The sequence below is a fragment of the Oreochromis niloticus genome, linkage group LG5, assembly GCF_001858045.2.
Source record: "Oreochromis niloticus isolate F11D_XX linkage group LG5, O_niloticus_UMD_NMBU, whole genome shotgun sequence".
NCBI lineage: Eukaryota > Metazoa > Chordata > Actinopteri > Cichliformes > Cichlidae > Oreochromis > Oreochromis niloticus.
Window position 1 is genome coordinate 9,661,647 of NC_031970.2, and position 13,199 is coordinate 9,674,845.

Consider the following 13,199-nt stretch of genomic DNA (forward strand, 5'->3'; position numbering starts at 1 on the left):
GCAATAACCTTTTTCAGCTGTTGTCACAAAATCTAATGCTTCTGGTCAGAAATAACTATAATTCCTCTGACGTTCCCTTCAATCAGTTCTAGATGTTTCGCCTTGCCCAGACATTTTCCTGATTTCATCAGGGCTAATGGGACAATTGGAATCCTATTTGTGTCTCACTGTGCTGCCTATTACCTTATGGAAATCCTGCTCAAAATACAGCATCACTTATTTCTTTGCGCTAAATCAAATTCGGTTTCCACCATCAAGGTTATTTCAGCATACTGTGTATGGAGATTGCTTGTGCCTAACAGTCAGTGGTTGGTTCATGCCAGTGTTTTCCTATCACATGAGGTTCAAAGCCTCTATTCATCCCCCTCCCCCTTGTGACAATGGTAACCCTGACTCGCTAGCACAAGGGTGCTTTTCTCATTTATTCAAAATTGACCTTTCAAGGTCCTTTGCAGAGATGAAATGCTGTTTAATCCCCCAGCAGATGAAGAATATAGTTTCAAGAACTTGTTAGAGTTTTAAGATCACAGTAAACAGTGTAAAACAACACCATTTTGACAGAAACAGGACAAAATATTGTTTTCGCTGTTTAAAGGGACCAAGGGCTCACTTAGCCGCTGAACATGCATCAGCGAGTTACTCACTGCAATATAACTTCGCTGTCTTTAATTATTAAATATAAATATAGGTCACACAAATGATTACTTACACCCAAATGGCAAACTAAAATGTTAGGTTTGGTTTTATATGAATTATGCAGCACAATCATTATTTAAATCTGCGTGGCTAAAAAGAAAATAGAGAAAGTATAGCTATATATTTGGTGTGGATGAAAGATGGAATCAATCAGTTCCAAGCATATTTCAATTAATGACTCTTAAAGGTCATCCCAATCTCCAGAGAGCAAAGGTGCATCTGTCTTACATCTTTTCACCTTTACAGTGAAGTGCATTACAGAACTCGGTTCTAATGATATGGTAAATAAAGAAACTTTGACATCATCTAGTTTGCTGTGCATCCCGTAGTTGCACAGCCATCACAATGTTTCAACACTATTGTCAATTTAGAAAGAATGTTGCAACTATGCAAGTTAGCCAGAGCAGTAATTAGCTCTCAAGGGAGCCAGAAAAAGACTACGGCAACAATATTATCTTGTTTAACATCAGTTCACCCTGCCCGAGTGCATCCTCAGGCACAGCCTCCAACTTCAGAAAAAGGCTCAGACTCTTATCTGACCTATACATGCTTTCTATATGTAAAGATTTTATATATGTAACTTTATTATATCATGAACCACATCTAGCAATAAAAGAAGCCATTTTTAACATTAATATTTTACATTGTAAACAGTTATGTCCTGTTAACTCCTTCATGTTACCTCGCACATTTCTAGGTTAGCAGAAAAGCTAGTTTGCCTCCTTGCTGAATTGTATCAGCAAAGCCATTCTTCCAGAATCAGTGTCGGTGGACAATTACAGGTTCATCCAAAGCACCATGGGACAGTTCTATGGATTTGAAAGCTCACTGCCTTAAAGCAGGATTTCTTCATTTACTCCTCTGGCTCCAAAACAAGTCTGATTATATAGAAGTCTTAGGGAAATCGCTACTGCTCAGTACACAATATTCCAACACTTGTCAGTCTCCAGTTTCAAATCTTATTTAATGAAAAACAATGTCTGTTTTCTAAATTATAGCCCTGTGCAGAGGAAAAAAGATAATAAAAAGATGTAGGTTTTAATGGAGGTCTAACTTGTGATGGATAATTCACAAGAGTATGAGTATGTGGACACTTCATAACCAGGCCTTACACACCAATGGGAGGAAATCAGGACAGGATGATAGTTTCCATCTTTAATATACAGTCTATACTATATTCCCTGAAAGGAAGAACTACAGCAAGAGGGGAGTTTGTCCTAATTAAAATACCACTTGCACTCGCTCTCTCTGGAAAACTGCTTTGTCTTGTAACACAATGCATCATTGCTGATGACCTCATAACACTCTTAACTAACAAGACCTAACGGTGACAAATGTTTCAACAATCACACTCTGTCTACATACGATTCAACCACTAAGCCTTTTCTTTCCACAAAAAACAGCTCACTGATTTACACCAAAGAACACACAATACTGTAACATAAACAGAACAGGTTCACGGTTTTCATCTAAAGCTTCTGTTTTCGTGTGAGGATGTTTATCAGGATGAAGATTCAAGCTAGATGAGAAGCTGACTAAACAACGTCTTCCACCTGCTCGTTAGGAAGAAACCTGAAAGAACAATACTTCTGAAGGAAACTGTACTGGCAGATGTATCCGTGTTTCTGTCATACACGACTCCATGCTGTGTAAAGAAAGTTTACAGAGTTGTGAAGCAAAGTCTGATCAAACACAGATACTATAAAGACACATAAAATGATTTTGTCATTTCTAAGGTCATGAAAGCCTCTTCTGCTATGCTGTTGTTAAGTGAGATGTTAATATGTCAGCGTCGATAAATAGACACAACTGGCAAAAACACAACATTCATTAATTGACTTCCTTCCCGCAAACTGTGCTGAGATGCACCTTGACCGCCTTCTGTTTATTTTAGATTTGTGTAATTATATTATTCTCGTCTCTCCCTAAGCTAAATTTTATTGCTGCTGTAATGAGCACATTTCCCCAAAGGGATCAATAACTCTCAAGTCAAACTAATCTAAAGACACTGCTCTACTGTGCCGCTGGCTGCATGCGCCCAGTAATCTAGATGCCAAGTGTGCCAACCAGCAACTATATAAAAACAGCACATATATAAAATGGAGAGAAAGTAAAAATGAAATGAATTAACCTTAGGATGATAAAATCATAAAATACTTCCTTCCTGATAGGAGCCCCAGATAAATTAATTAACAATAACCATTGCTCTAACAGAAATAGTGCAGCTTGGATAAGGAGAAACTGCAGGAATTAAAAAGTTGTATTTCCTGTAAACATGTGCGAATAGGACAAACAATCAAGTTTGGAGTCAGTACAATAATTCTTAGGATTTGTCTCCGTTTTTGTCTGGTACAATGTTGGGTTGGTTGCCTGGCATATAAAAGGCAATTTAATGCATTTATTACACAAATATTTTCACATTGTTTTGTGTGAAATCATCAAATTACTCTGTAAGCGTTTGTATTTGTACACTGCACTCGTTCTTTCCATGAGTTCACTGGAAAATGTCCAAAGCTCTTTGTTGTACAGACATGCATGCATGTATTAGGCATTAGTGTAATCTAACTCTGTGTTTGGGTGACTGTATATATTTGAGTGAGTGCCAGAGAAAACTTGTGGTACCAGGTTTGGTCACACTGGAACACCACTGAGGAGATGTTGGCTACGGAGTGCAGCAAATGAATTGAAATAAAGTAACAGGGTTCATTATGCAAAATTATATATTTGTTTATATTATTTATGATGTCCAATATTTATGCTTTAAGGAAAATGACCTCTGGTGGCTCAACAGCTTTGAACTAATGTCTGCACAGTTCAGTTTTGTATAATGCAAGTTCTTTTCCTAATTTTAACTCGGTTGTTTTTTTCTCAGTTGTTGCCGAAACATAACCAAACCACGAGTTAGAACAAGTCAGTAAAAGAAAAGGTTCAAGTAAATAAACTGGAGTCCAGTCTCTCAAGGAACAGTAAAATGTGTCCATGCCACTTTCATTCCACCTAATGTGACCTTTGTCTGACCTTTAAAAGCATTTGTTTCAGGAATGCTTACATGGGTCGTTTCAGGCGGTACTGTAGCAACAGATGATTTAGTTGAAGGACCTGTTGTTTTTTTGCACATTACTCTTCATACTTTACTCTCTGAATAAGACACTACAAATGTCACAGGTCTTATAAGAGACAGACGGAATATTAATGTTGGACATGATTTTTACCTAATCTTTGAAAAGAGGAACTCTGTGCCCATAGTGTCTCTAGAGAGATGCTGAGTCATTACATTCCTTCAAGTGAGGCTCCTTTATTAAGTGAACTCTGAGTGACCTCTGTAACCCAACCTAAGGAAAAAAAATCTCCATAGTAACATCCATAGGATCCAATCAGTACAACTGCATACAACATCACTATCTTAATGAGCTTCTAATGGGCAGTTTTTGATCAAAGTGGGAATTCAAATATGTTTATTTTTGCATTTAGTAATGTTTTAATCAATGTTGTTACCGATACTCACCTCTTGTTTTTCTAAATGGACTGAGCAATTAGTACATTTTAGAAAAGCTCTCTGGGTTTAACACTGTACAGTTAAATGCTAATGCAAACCACTACATCAGCAAATAAATATAGCTGTGTAAAAAAATTGCACACTGATTAAAGCTAAAACAATTATATTTTAGGTAAAATTTCAAAATTTAAATTTTTGAAATCATTTTTATGTTACAATTTTTTGATGATGATTTTTTTAAATGATTTTTTGCTTAATTTGGTTCATGCATTGACCAAGGTAAAGAGCACCAGGAAGAGTGTGAAAGCCAGGAAACTGGCTTTGTAGGCATGTTTTGATAAAACTATTGGACAACATTATTGGTTTTTGTGAACGCCAAAAATAGATGGAAATATGTGCTACTTCTTAATTAGATACACCTGTTCAATTGCTTTTTAACACAGGTTGTGGGGAATATGTTCTTGGCTCCTGTAACTGTAACTGAGCATTGTTCAAATGCTACGACTAACCTGTATATTGTTGAAGATCTCAGTTCCTTTAAGACCACAATGTACCCATCTTTTGATGGATGTTTCCAGGAAGGTAACATGCCACATCACAAAGCTCACATCATCTCAAACTGGTTTCTTGAACATAACAATGAGTTCATTGTACTCAATCCACCTTTTGGATGTGATGGAACACGAGGTTCACATTTGCAGTTGACAAATCTGCAGCAACTGTGCGATGCTATCATGTCAACATGAGCAAAATCTCTGAGGAATATTTGCAGCATCAAATAGAATCTCTGCCACAAAGAATTAAAGCAATTTGGAAGAAAAAAAAGTGTCTAATCAATATTTGCAATGTTAGTGCATTTCTTTCATACAGTAAGAACTAAATTGAGCATATGCAACTTTGGTAACATTTGAAGTTTTAATATCTTTTTACATTTTTTAATTTAAATATGAGCCTTCAAAAATTGAAACACTGCATGATTGCACAGCAGTGACCAACATATCAAACATGGTTGATTATTGTGTATTTACCATCTATGTATATGTATGTATTTTTTGTCATTTTAAACTACGTTAAGATTGCAATACAAGATCTTATGTTGCTTCAGAAACTGTCATGGAATCGTTACACTACTGTAACGTAATGTGTAAGCCTATTCTAATGACGACAACATGAAGCCATTAGAAAGTGCTTAGTGGAAGCTGAGAAAATCTTATCCCCCTGACAAAAGTGATATTGATATGTTCTCATGAAAAGGAGCTGTCTGGATTATCTGCAGTATTGTAATCCAGATTAGTTGCCTGAGTTGTCTAATTTACGTTATTGTCTTATGTTGCGTAATTGAAATCCGTCCTCTTCTCATCAGTTTGGAATGATGGTCTTAAATAAGTAGACAGACAAATTTAAGTCTCTTTGAAAGTTAAAATCAGTTATATGTCCACCCTTTGACTAGCTTTATCCAGAATTTTTCATTTAATTTTGCCACACTCAGCTTATATTCTTGTTTTTTTGTTGTTTTTTATCCTTCTTCTACACCAACCTGATTATCTCCTGTTGCTGGGTGCAATGCTAAAGCCACTGAATGTCACTTAAATGTCATTCTGCATTTTTCTGACAACCAAGCAGACTACCAACTAGAAGAAAATTTGATGCTCATAGTTTTAAGTCAGTAACCTCATTTTATTGTTTTTGGTGTCCATGTAATTATTCATATACTAACCTTATCTATAAAAATTCACACAACAACCTCTTTTGTAGCCAATTTGTGCCACATCCCCCGGGTACTTCAGGCTAAAATAAACTCCAGTATCCCCCATAACCTCCCCCACACCCTAATCCGTTGCTTTTTTTCCCCTGCACTTTTGATTGAATCTGCGCCACGTATTTCTCCATTTCTTTCTTTCTTTAAATATGTATTAATGTGCATTGACATTATAAAGTACAAGCTGCCACACAAGAAGCAGAAAGGGAATGATGTCACATGAAATCATTTGGTCAGCTAACATTTCTATAGGGTATTACTTAAGATCGAAGTTCAAATAGCACTTGGCTAAGGAAATTGGCTTTTATAGTGTCTTTGCATTAAGAGCAATATGTAACCATTAAGTCCCTGTCAGAGAGGGAGAAAAGATGGAGAGAGAACAGCTAGAGAAGATGAGTGATGATTATTTAGCCTTTCGTTTTGCCTAATTAAGCAATGACAAGTAATTGTTTAAACAAATTGCAAGAGGACATATCTGAGGCACTCAGGGGTCATTTGCGTGATGTCAAATAATAAATAAAGACATAACTGGCTGACACATCACAGACGGGTGTGAACTAGAGATTAAAAGGCCATACGGATAGAAACAGGGACATCGCTGTGTGTGCTGTGATCTCTTCCCTGGGTGACTGCGGTCATTCAGAATGCAGATGTTCACAAGTCTGTCTGTTGCTCTGGGTGGAGCCGTGCTTCTATCTTATCCTGTTACGCAGTCTACAATACTTTCCAATTTCTTTACCTTGCAGCTTTCATGATATTCTTCAAAGAGTGCATCAATTATTTATAAAGCAGTAAGAAGAAAGCGTGATCTAGCTTATTCCCCTATGCCATAAAACTCCATTGTTGTTACACTATTGCGTTGAGTGGTGCATTACTTCATTATGATAAACACAAGCCCTATGCATCTTAAGGTTTGCTCTAATGCACAAACTTATTATCAAAATTAAGTACTAGTGCACCATGGTACTGTGCAAAAGTCTTGAGTCACCCCTTATCTCTTCATATTTTGCTTAGTTTGTACATTTCTTATCAGCATGAAAATCAATATTTGGACTGAGCATCTTTATTCTATAAAATAACCTGAACTCTCTTAGGCAAGCTTCCTTGTAATTTCTTTAAGCAATGTGATGGCAAATTTTAATGATTCTGGCCTTCCATGTGTTAAGCTGATGATGAAAAGTTCTGACTGTACTGTGTGACAATGGTGGGTAGATAACATGTGCTTGGATGATTCATGGTCCAGCACAAGGACTGGAATGAAAATGAGTGAAGAAGCTGCCAATATCCAAAGGACTTTGAAAGACCTTCGAAAACCCTGGAGAACTATTTTTCAAGACCACTTTGAAAATTGCAAGAAAGTCTGGCTACTCTGAAGCAAAATATAAGGAAAGGCAGCTCAAGATGTTTTCACAGTGCTACATGTATTAATCTTTAAATAATACTGTAACTCAGACCTGCAAAGTTGTGCACAAACACCCAGTTGGTGTTTTAATATTTTCATGGGATTTGTTATTTATGACATAAATATAAAGCCTCACCAACCTTAATATTTAAATGTGAACTGCTTTTAACCTGAAAGATCATATCAGTAAGAATCAGTTAATAAAACATAATTATGCATTTTCCCCATGTGCTGAGTTCATACTTTGTTTTTGCTCACCAGGCATAACAATCAGCCCATTCTAAAATTGTCTGTTCCCTGGATCTACAAATAAACCACCCAGGAGCAATGCAGAGTTGTTTGTGCTCCCCTTTTCTTCTTCTTCATTTTACATTCTCCACATGGGCTTATTCAGCCCAACTCTGTGGCTAACACTTGTAATCCTCATCACATGGGGGTAGCAGTTACTCCATTAGCAGGGTTTTCTTATGTTGATGTCAGACAGGCCATTGGTTTGCAAGGGAAATCTTGTTAGGGTTCTTATTGACATTGTGTTTCATTAACTTGATTAATGACATCTGTTGGGGGCATGCTCCATAGTAATCAACGTCTCTGCAGAGAAGGGCAGTCTTCAGCCAGAGATGAGCTTCCACTGCCCAGAACTGACTGGCCTTTCTGTCTCCTGTTTGTTTCCTAAAGTCCGCACTCTGAAAGAATCGTACATTCATAAATATGAAAGTAGTAAGCAATAAGAGACCATTAAGTAGGCCCCGGATGACCATTAGGAAGTTTCCATTTCAGAAACTATGTGCGTTTCATAAAATAGGTCCTTTGAAATTGAAGAAATAAAGCATCCGGTGGCTGCATCAGCTACACGTAAGATGTTCCAAATTATCTGGTGGTATTAGAACTTACTATGGCCTCATTGTACTGCTCTTTGCTTTGATGTCTTTAGTAATTTAATATAACATATTCATTGCCAGCGGAGAAAATCTCTGTTAGTCTGTTGCAGTAAAATACTAGGTGAAAAAGGGGGATTTTTCCAACATTAGGTGTACCTAATACACATATTACAATTTAGTATAGCAGAAAAAGATGTAGCATCCTGATATTTATGTCAATTGCTGTTTGACAAAAATACCAGGTTGTCTTAATACTTCCACCAGCATACTTTTTGCCTGTCCTGTCCACAATCCTCTGTGCCATTTACAACTAAGCAAGTGCATCAAAGTTCAACATTACGATGAAGTAGTGAGTCCCAAATGTATACATCCTCCATGCAGTATTACATAGTTTAAAAGGGCATAGTGAAAGTAAAAATAAAAAGTATGTGATTTGGAAAGCTTTCTTTCGTTCTTTTTTTAAACAAAACAAGTGACTGCTTTTCGTGTCCATGTATCCTACCACAGCTCTTACAACCATCCCTTCAGGGTGGGTCACATCCTGGGTCAGTATACGGGAGATGAGAAGCTTCTCATCTCAGACACTACACAGAAATAAACACTGAAGGCCACCGATTCTCAGCTCAAGGCACTTTTTGCCAGAGAAGAGGGATACAAAAGCAGAGATCAAAAAACCCCACCTGGAATTCATATTTACCTTTCATCATCTGCTTTTTACCCACATTGTACTCAGTCTTATTTGCTGGCTCTCTTAGGGGAAAGCTGTTCTGGTGAAGCTCCAAGCATGTGGCTCCTGGGCTGCCAGGGCTGCTGCTATGGGAGCTGAGTCAGATAATTTGCCCGTTCAGGTTATTTTCTTTATTCAGCTCATGACAGTGGTACATGGCAAAGTAGGAGAATAAGTGCAGCAATGAATTAGCAGAATATCCACAGTCACAGGGACTTGCTCACATAATATTGTGAAAGCACATAGTTTCAATTAAGAGCTTAAACTAAATTGTCGCAGCTAATATCTATGATTTTTCAGAGTAACTTATCTCTCTAAACACACTAATCTATATATGTACTGAGCTTGAACAAACCCCCAAAGAATTCATATTGACAGTTAAAGTCTGATTCATTTTTAATGTATATAAGAATTAACTAAACATATTATAATAATACTATTTATCTAAAACAAAATAGCCTAAACGTTTTGGCAGTGAAACTTATGAAATGCTTCTAACTGTTCTTTGATATAACAAAGAAATGAAAAAATATTTTTAAAAAGTAATAGTCTATGAAAACCAAAATTTTTGCTGATGTCAAAACATTTGGCCTTGACTATATTGCAACATTACTTTGTAGTTTGTTTAATTCAGGAGCCTCTATTTTAACTTTAACTGGCCTTCTCCATTTTGGTATGCTAGAAGGCAAAAGTGACAAAAGGATGGACTGCTAAATAGACCAGATGGGCATAACATAGCCACATATTTAAGTAATTGTATTAAGAATGTTCCAAAAGGCAACCAACATAACTGAAACTGATCATTTTCACTCCAATACTTAACCTTGAGACCTAAAACATTTCACTAAGAAATTGACACCCTGTGAAGTTCTCACATATGGAGAAATTTGCTCTTCGTATTAGGCTGTACCTATACTTTTTAAGGTAAGCCATTTTACATTGGACTTTATAAGGAATAAACTGCTGTTGAAGACAGCCTCAAGTGGTCATTCCAGGAACTACAGTTATTGGCACTTTGTCGCATTGGCACTTTGGCACTTGTTTTTTGTTTGTTTGTTTGTCGGTTTGCTCTTTAACTCTATAGAGTTTGAGCAGTCAATAGCCAATAAAATCTTCAGTTCATGTTTTTCTTTAATGCTATTGATATCAGCATGCAACACAGAAATTTTTACTGGAGATTATTTAGACATTGCTATTTAGCATCACTATTTACATTCAGTAATGCCAATATATTTCTGGTCATTCTGTTAAAAGATTGTTTATAGATTTTCATGACATCACTTTGAAACTGGGAAAAAAAAGATGCCTATAAGCTTCAGCGTAAAGACATTTTTAAACTTTTGTCAGAAATACAATCATCAAACAGAAGATAATTTAGATTTGCCATATAGTATGTTTAAACTGTTAAAATTAATTACATTTGTGACACTCTCAACTAATATAATTTGTTGAGACCTGATCATGTCCACTATCTAGACTAACAACTGCAATACATTTCTTTCCCACCCCTCAGCTTCCCTGACATGTGTCCAAGAGATTTAAGGTTCAGAATGACAGAAATAATTGATGAGCAAGCACAGCTAAGTTAGTCTCATTGTAGTCAAGCACAGTGCAAGCCAGAAACATGACCAAGCCCCGACCTTTTAATGACACTTGTACAAAACCCTCAAGTACCTTGGGAACTCCTCTAGTGTAATAGTAATTTGAAGGAAGAGACCTAAATGTATACTGACCCCCATTTTCAGAAACATATGGGACACTATGTAAAATAAAAATAAATTAATTAACAAAAGCATGTGTGACAGTGTATTTGTATTATGTTTACAAGTGTGTTTATAACTTTTTATGTTTTTTCTTTTAAATCATAAGTAAAATTATTTTGCTTTTTCAAGATTAAATCCAGTATTTAGGCTCTAAACCTCCCAAAAAGCTCTGAAATCATCTTAATGCAAGTACACCAGGTAGGCTTTTACTGCCTACTATGGAAAATAATAATAGATTTTGTAACTGCAATATATTCTTGATGGCTGTCAGATGTTACACATAGTCTAAGTTGTGTGGATACTGGAAAGGAGTATTTCTTGTCCAAGCTCTCAGACTCTGGGCTTACTTGTGGTTCCTAGAATATTTAAAAGTAGAATGGGGACAGAGCCTTCAACTTTCAGGCCCCTCTTCTGTAGAACCAGCTTCCAGTTTTGATTCGGGAGACAGACGGCCTCTCTACTTTTAAGATTAGGCTTAAAATTTTCCTTTTTGATACAGCATATAGTTAGAGTTGGATCAGATGACCCTGAATCCCCCCCTTAGTTTCTGGAAGGTTTCTTCCAGTTAAAAAGGAGTTTTTCTTTTCCACTGTCAACAAAGCCCTTGCTCATAAGGGTTCATCTAAATAGAATAGAATAGAATAGAATAGAATAGAATAGAATAGAATAGAATTCAACTTTATTGTCATTGCACATGTCACAAGTACAAGGCAATGAAATGCAGTTGGGGTTTCCTCTGTATTATTGTAGAGTCTTTACCTTACAATGTAAAGCACCTTGAGGCAGCTGTTGATGTGACTTGGTGCTTTATAAATAAAATGGAATTGAACTGAAAATCTGTGTGGGTATGAAACATTTTACAGAATTGTTTGGCTTTAATAAACTTTAGTGTAGATTACTGTGATTGGCATTTTGAAGTAGTGTATGGGTGCATTGTTAGGTGTATATTCTAGATGTTAATTAGCAACTTCTTCATATGACTGATATTGTCTCTATAGCATCACTCTTGTAAAACTGAATGGTGCTTCAAAGCCATTCATATCATAATTATATGCATGGTAATAACAAACAGATGTACTCTGTGGTATTAAAGTAGACCTCTGCATATGCAAGTTCTGGGATGAAATCTAACATTTGACCTCAGTGGCTGACTTTTGCTAGCGGTGTCACTGAGATATATCATTCTGCAGCGCAGCAAGCTCGAATAGGTGACACCTTCCCACGCTTGGTGTGCAAGTTACGCAGTAATGATATACAAGGCCAAGTGTACTCACCATCCTCCCGAGACTTCTGAATGAAAGCATCAACACCGCTCTCTCCATAGTTCCCCTCTGAGGCCACTGTGGAAACATAGTTCCAGCGCATATACTTCACAATATCCACCATGGCCTGGGCCTGGTAGGTATCAGGAGGCACCACTCGGGAGAAGAAGTCATAGCGGGTGTTGTCACTTAGCTCTGGAGCTGTGGAGGCATAGCTCACCTGGGGTATCTGCACAAAAAGAAATAATAATATCATAAGCTTGAAGGAGCTTCTAGTCAAAGGAGTTGTGGGATTGAAGTGAACACTATCAAGGCAAAGCAATGCACACTTACTTGTGTGTGCTTTTCAACTACAAGGGAATCAAAGTGCTTTACATAAGACATAAAAGGCATTAGGACAAGATATAAAAGAAGCTCAAAGCTATACAGTAATAACAGACACAGATAGGATTTAAAAAGGGTACAATAAAAAATCCACAATAAAAGTAAGTAACATATTTAAAGAATAAACAATTTAATTTAATAAAGGGCACTAGCCCTAGAGTTTATAGACAAGTTTATTGTACATAAAAACTGAATACTGCTTATCCACTTTTAGTTTTGACTAAGGGACAGTAAACAGACCTTCAGCAGAACAGGAATCTATTGTAGCCCTGAACCATTCAGTGCTAAGTAGAATCATTTCACAGCCACTCATTTAAAAACAGGAATCAATACAAATGTGTGAAAACTGAAGTCATATGAGCCACTTGATCTTGATCTCAATGTAACAGCATTCTGAATATGCTGATGCAACTTTCTAGATATAATAGTCTGGCTTAAATCATTTTGTTTATCATGCATTCTTATGATAGTAGCCTGATTTTGTGTATGTCTTCATGTAGCCTTTGAAATTGAAGCACAAATACACCATTTTTTTCCATTAGCAATTGAAGTTGAGATTCAAGTTATTCGATTCGAGCTATTTCTCTTTAGACAGTTATCAAACAACACCCTGCTGATCCATTTATAATACCCAGCATCACTACTCCGTTATGCTATCGTAGGATGGCCAGTATATAAATTGAGATCACGAGTATGTCACACATTTCAGCATGGGTCACTTGCTGGCATATTTGTGTACCAGAGAATGTCCATGCTTGGCTGTAGCTTCTAGAGCCAAGCATTGTAGAAAATGATATAAAAATAAATAACTACATTATTGTACATAGGG

The 13,199-nt window shown here is 36.6% G+C and overlaps 1 protein-coding gene across 6 annotated transcripts in view; it reads right to left on the reverse strand.

The window, feature by feature from the left end:
* Positions 1 to 13,199, reverse strand: part of LOC100700221 (metabotropic glutamate receptor 4) — a 183,902-nt gene that overhangs the window by 66,787 nt on the left and 103,916 nt on the right. For all 6 annotated transcript variants that reach the window (XR_001225175.3, XR_003220071.1, XM_003453665.5 and 3 more), the window contains one exon: positions 11,999 to 12,215. Coding sequence is in view for 4 of the 6 variants with exons in the window: in XM_003453665.5 (XP_003453713.1) it covers positions 11,999 to 12,215 (217 nt within the window). In the remaining 2 variants the exon portion in view is untranslated. The remainder of the gene's footprint in view (positions 1 to 11,998; positions 12,216 to 13,199) is intronic.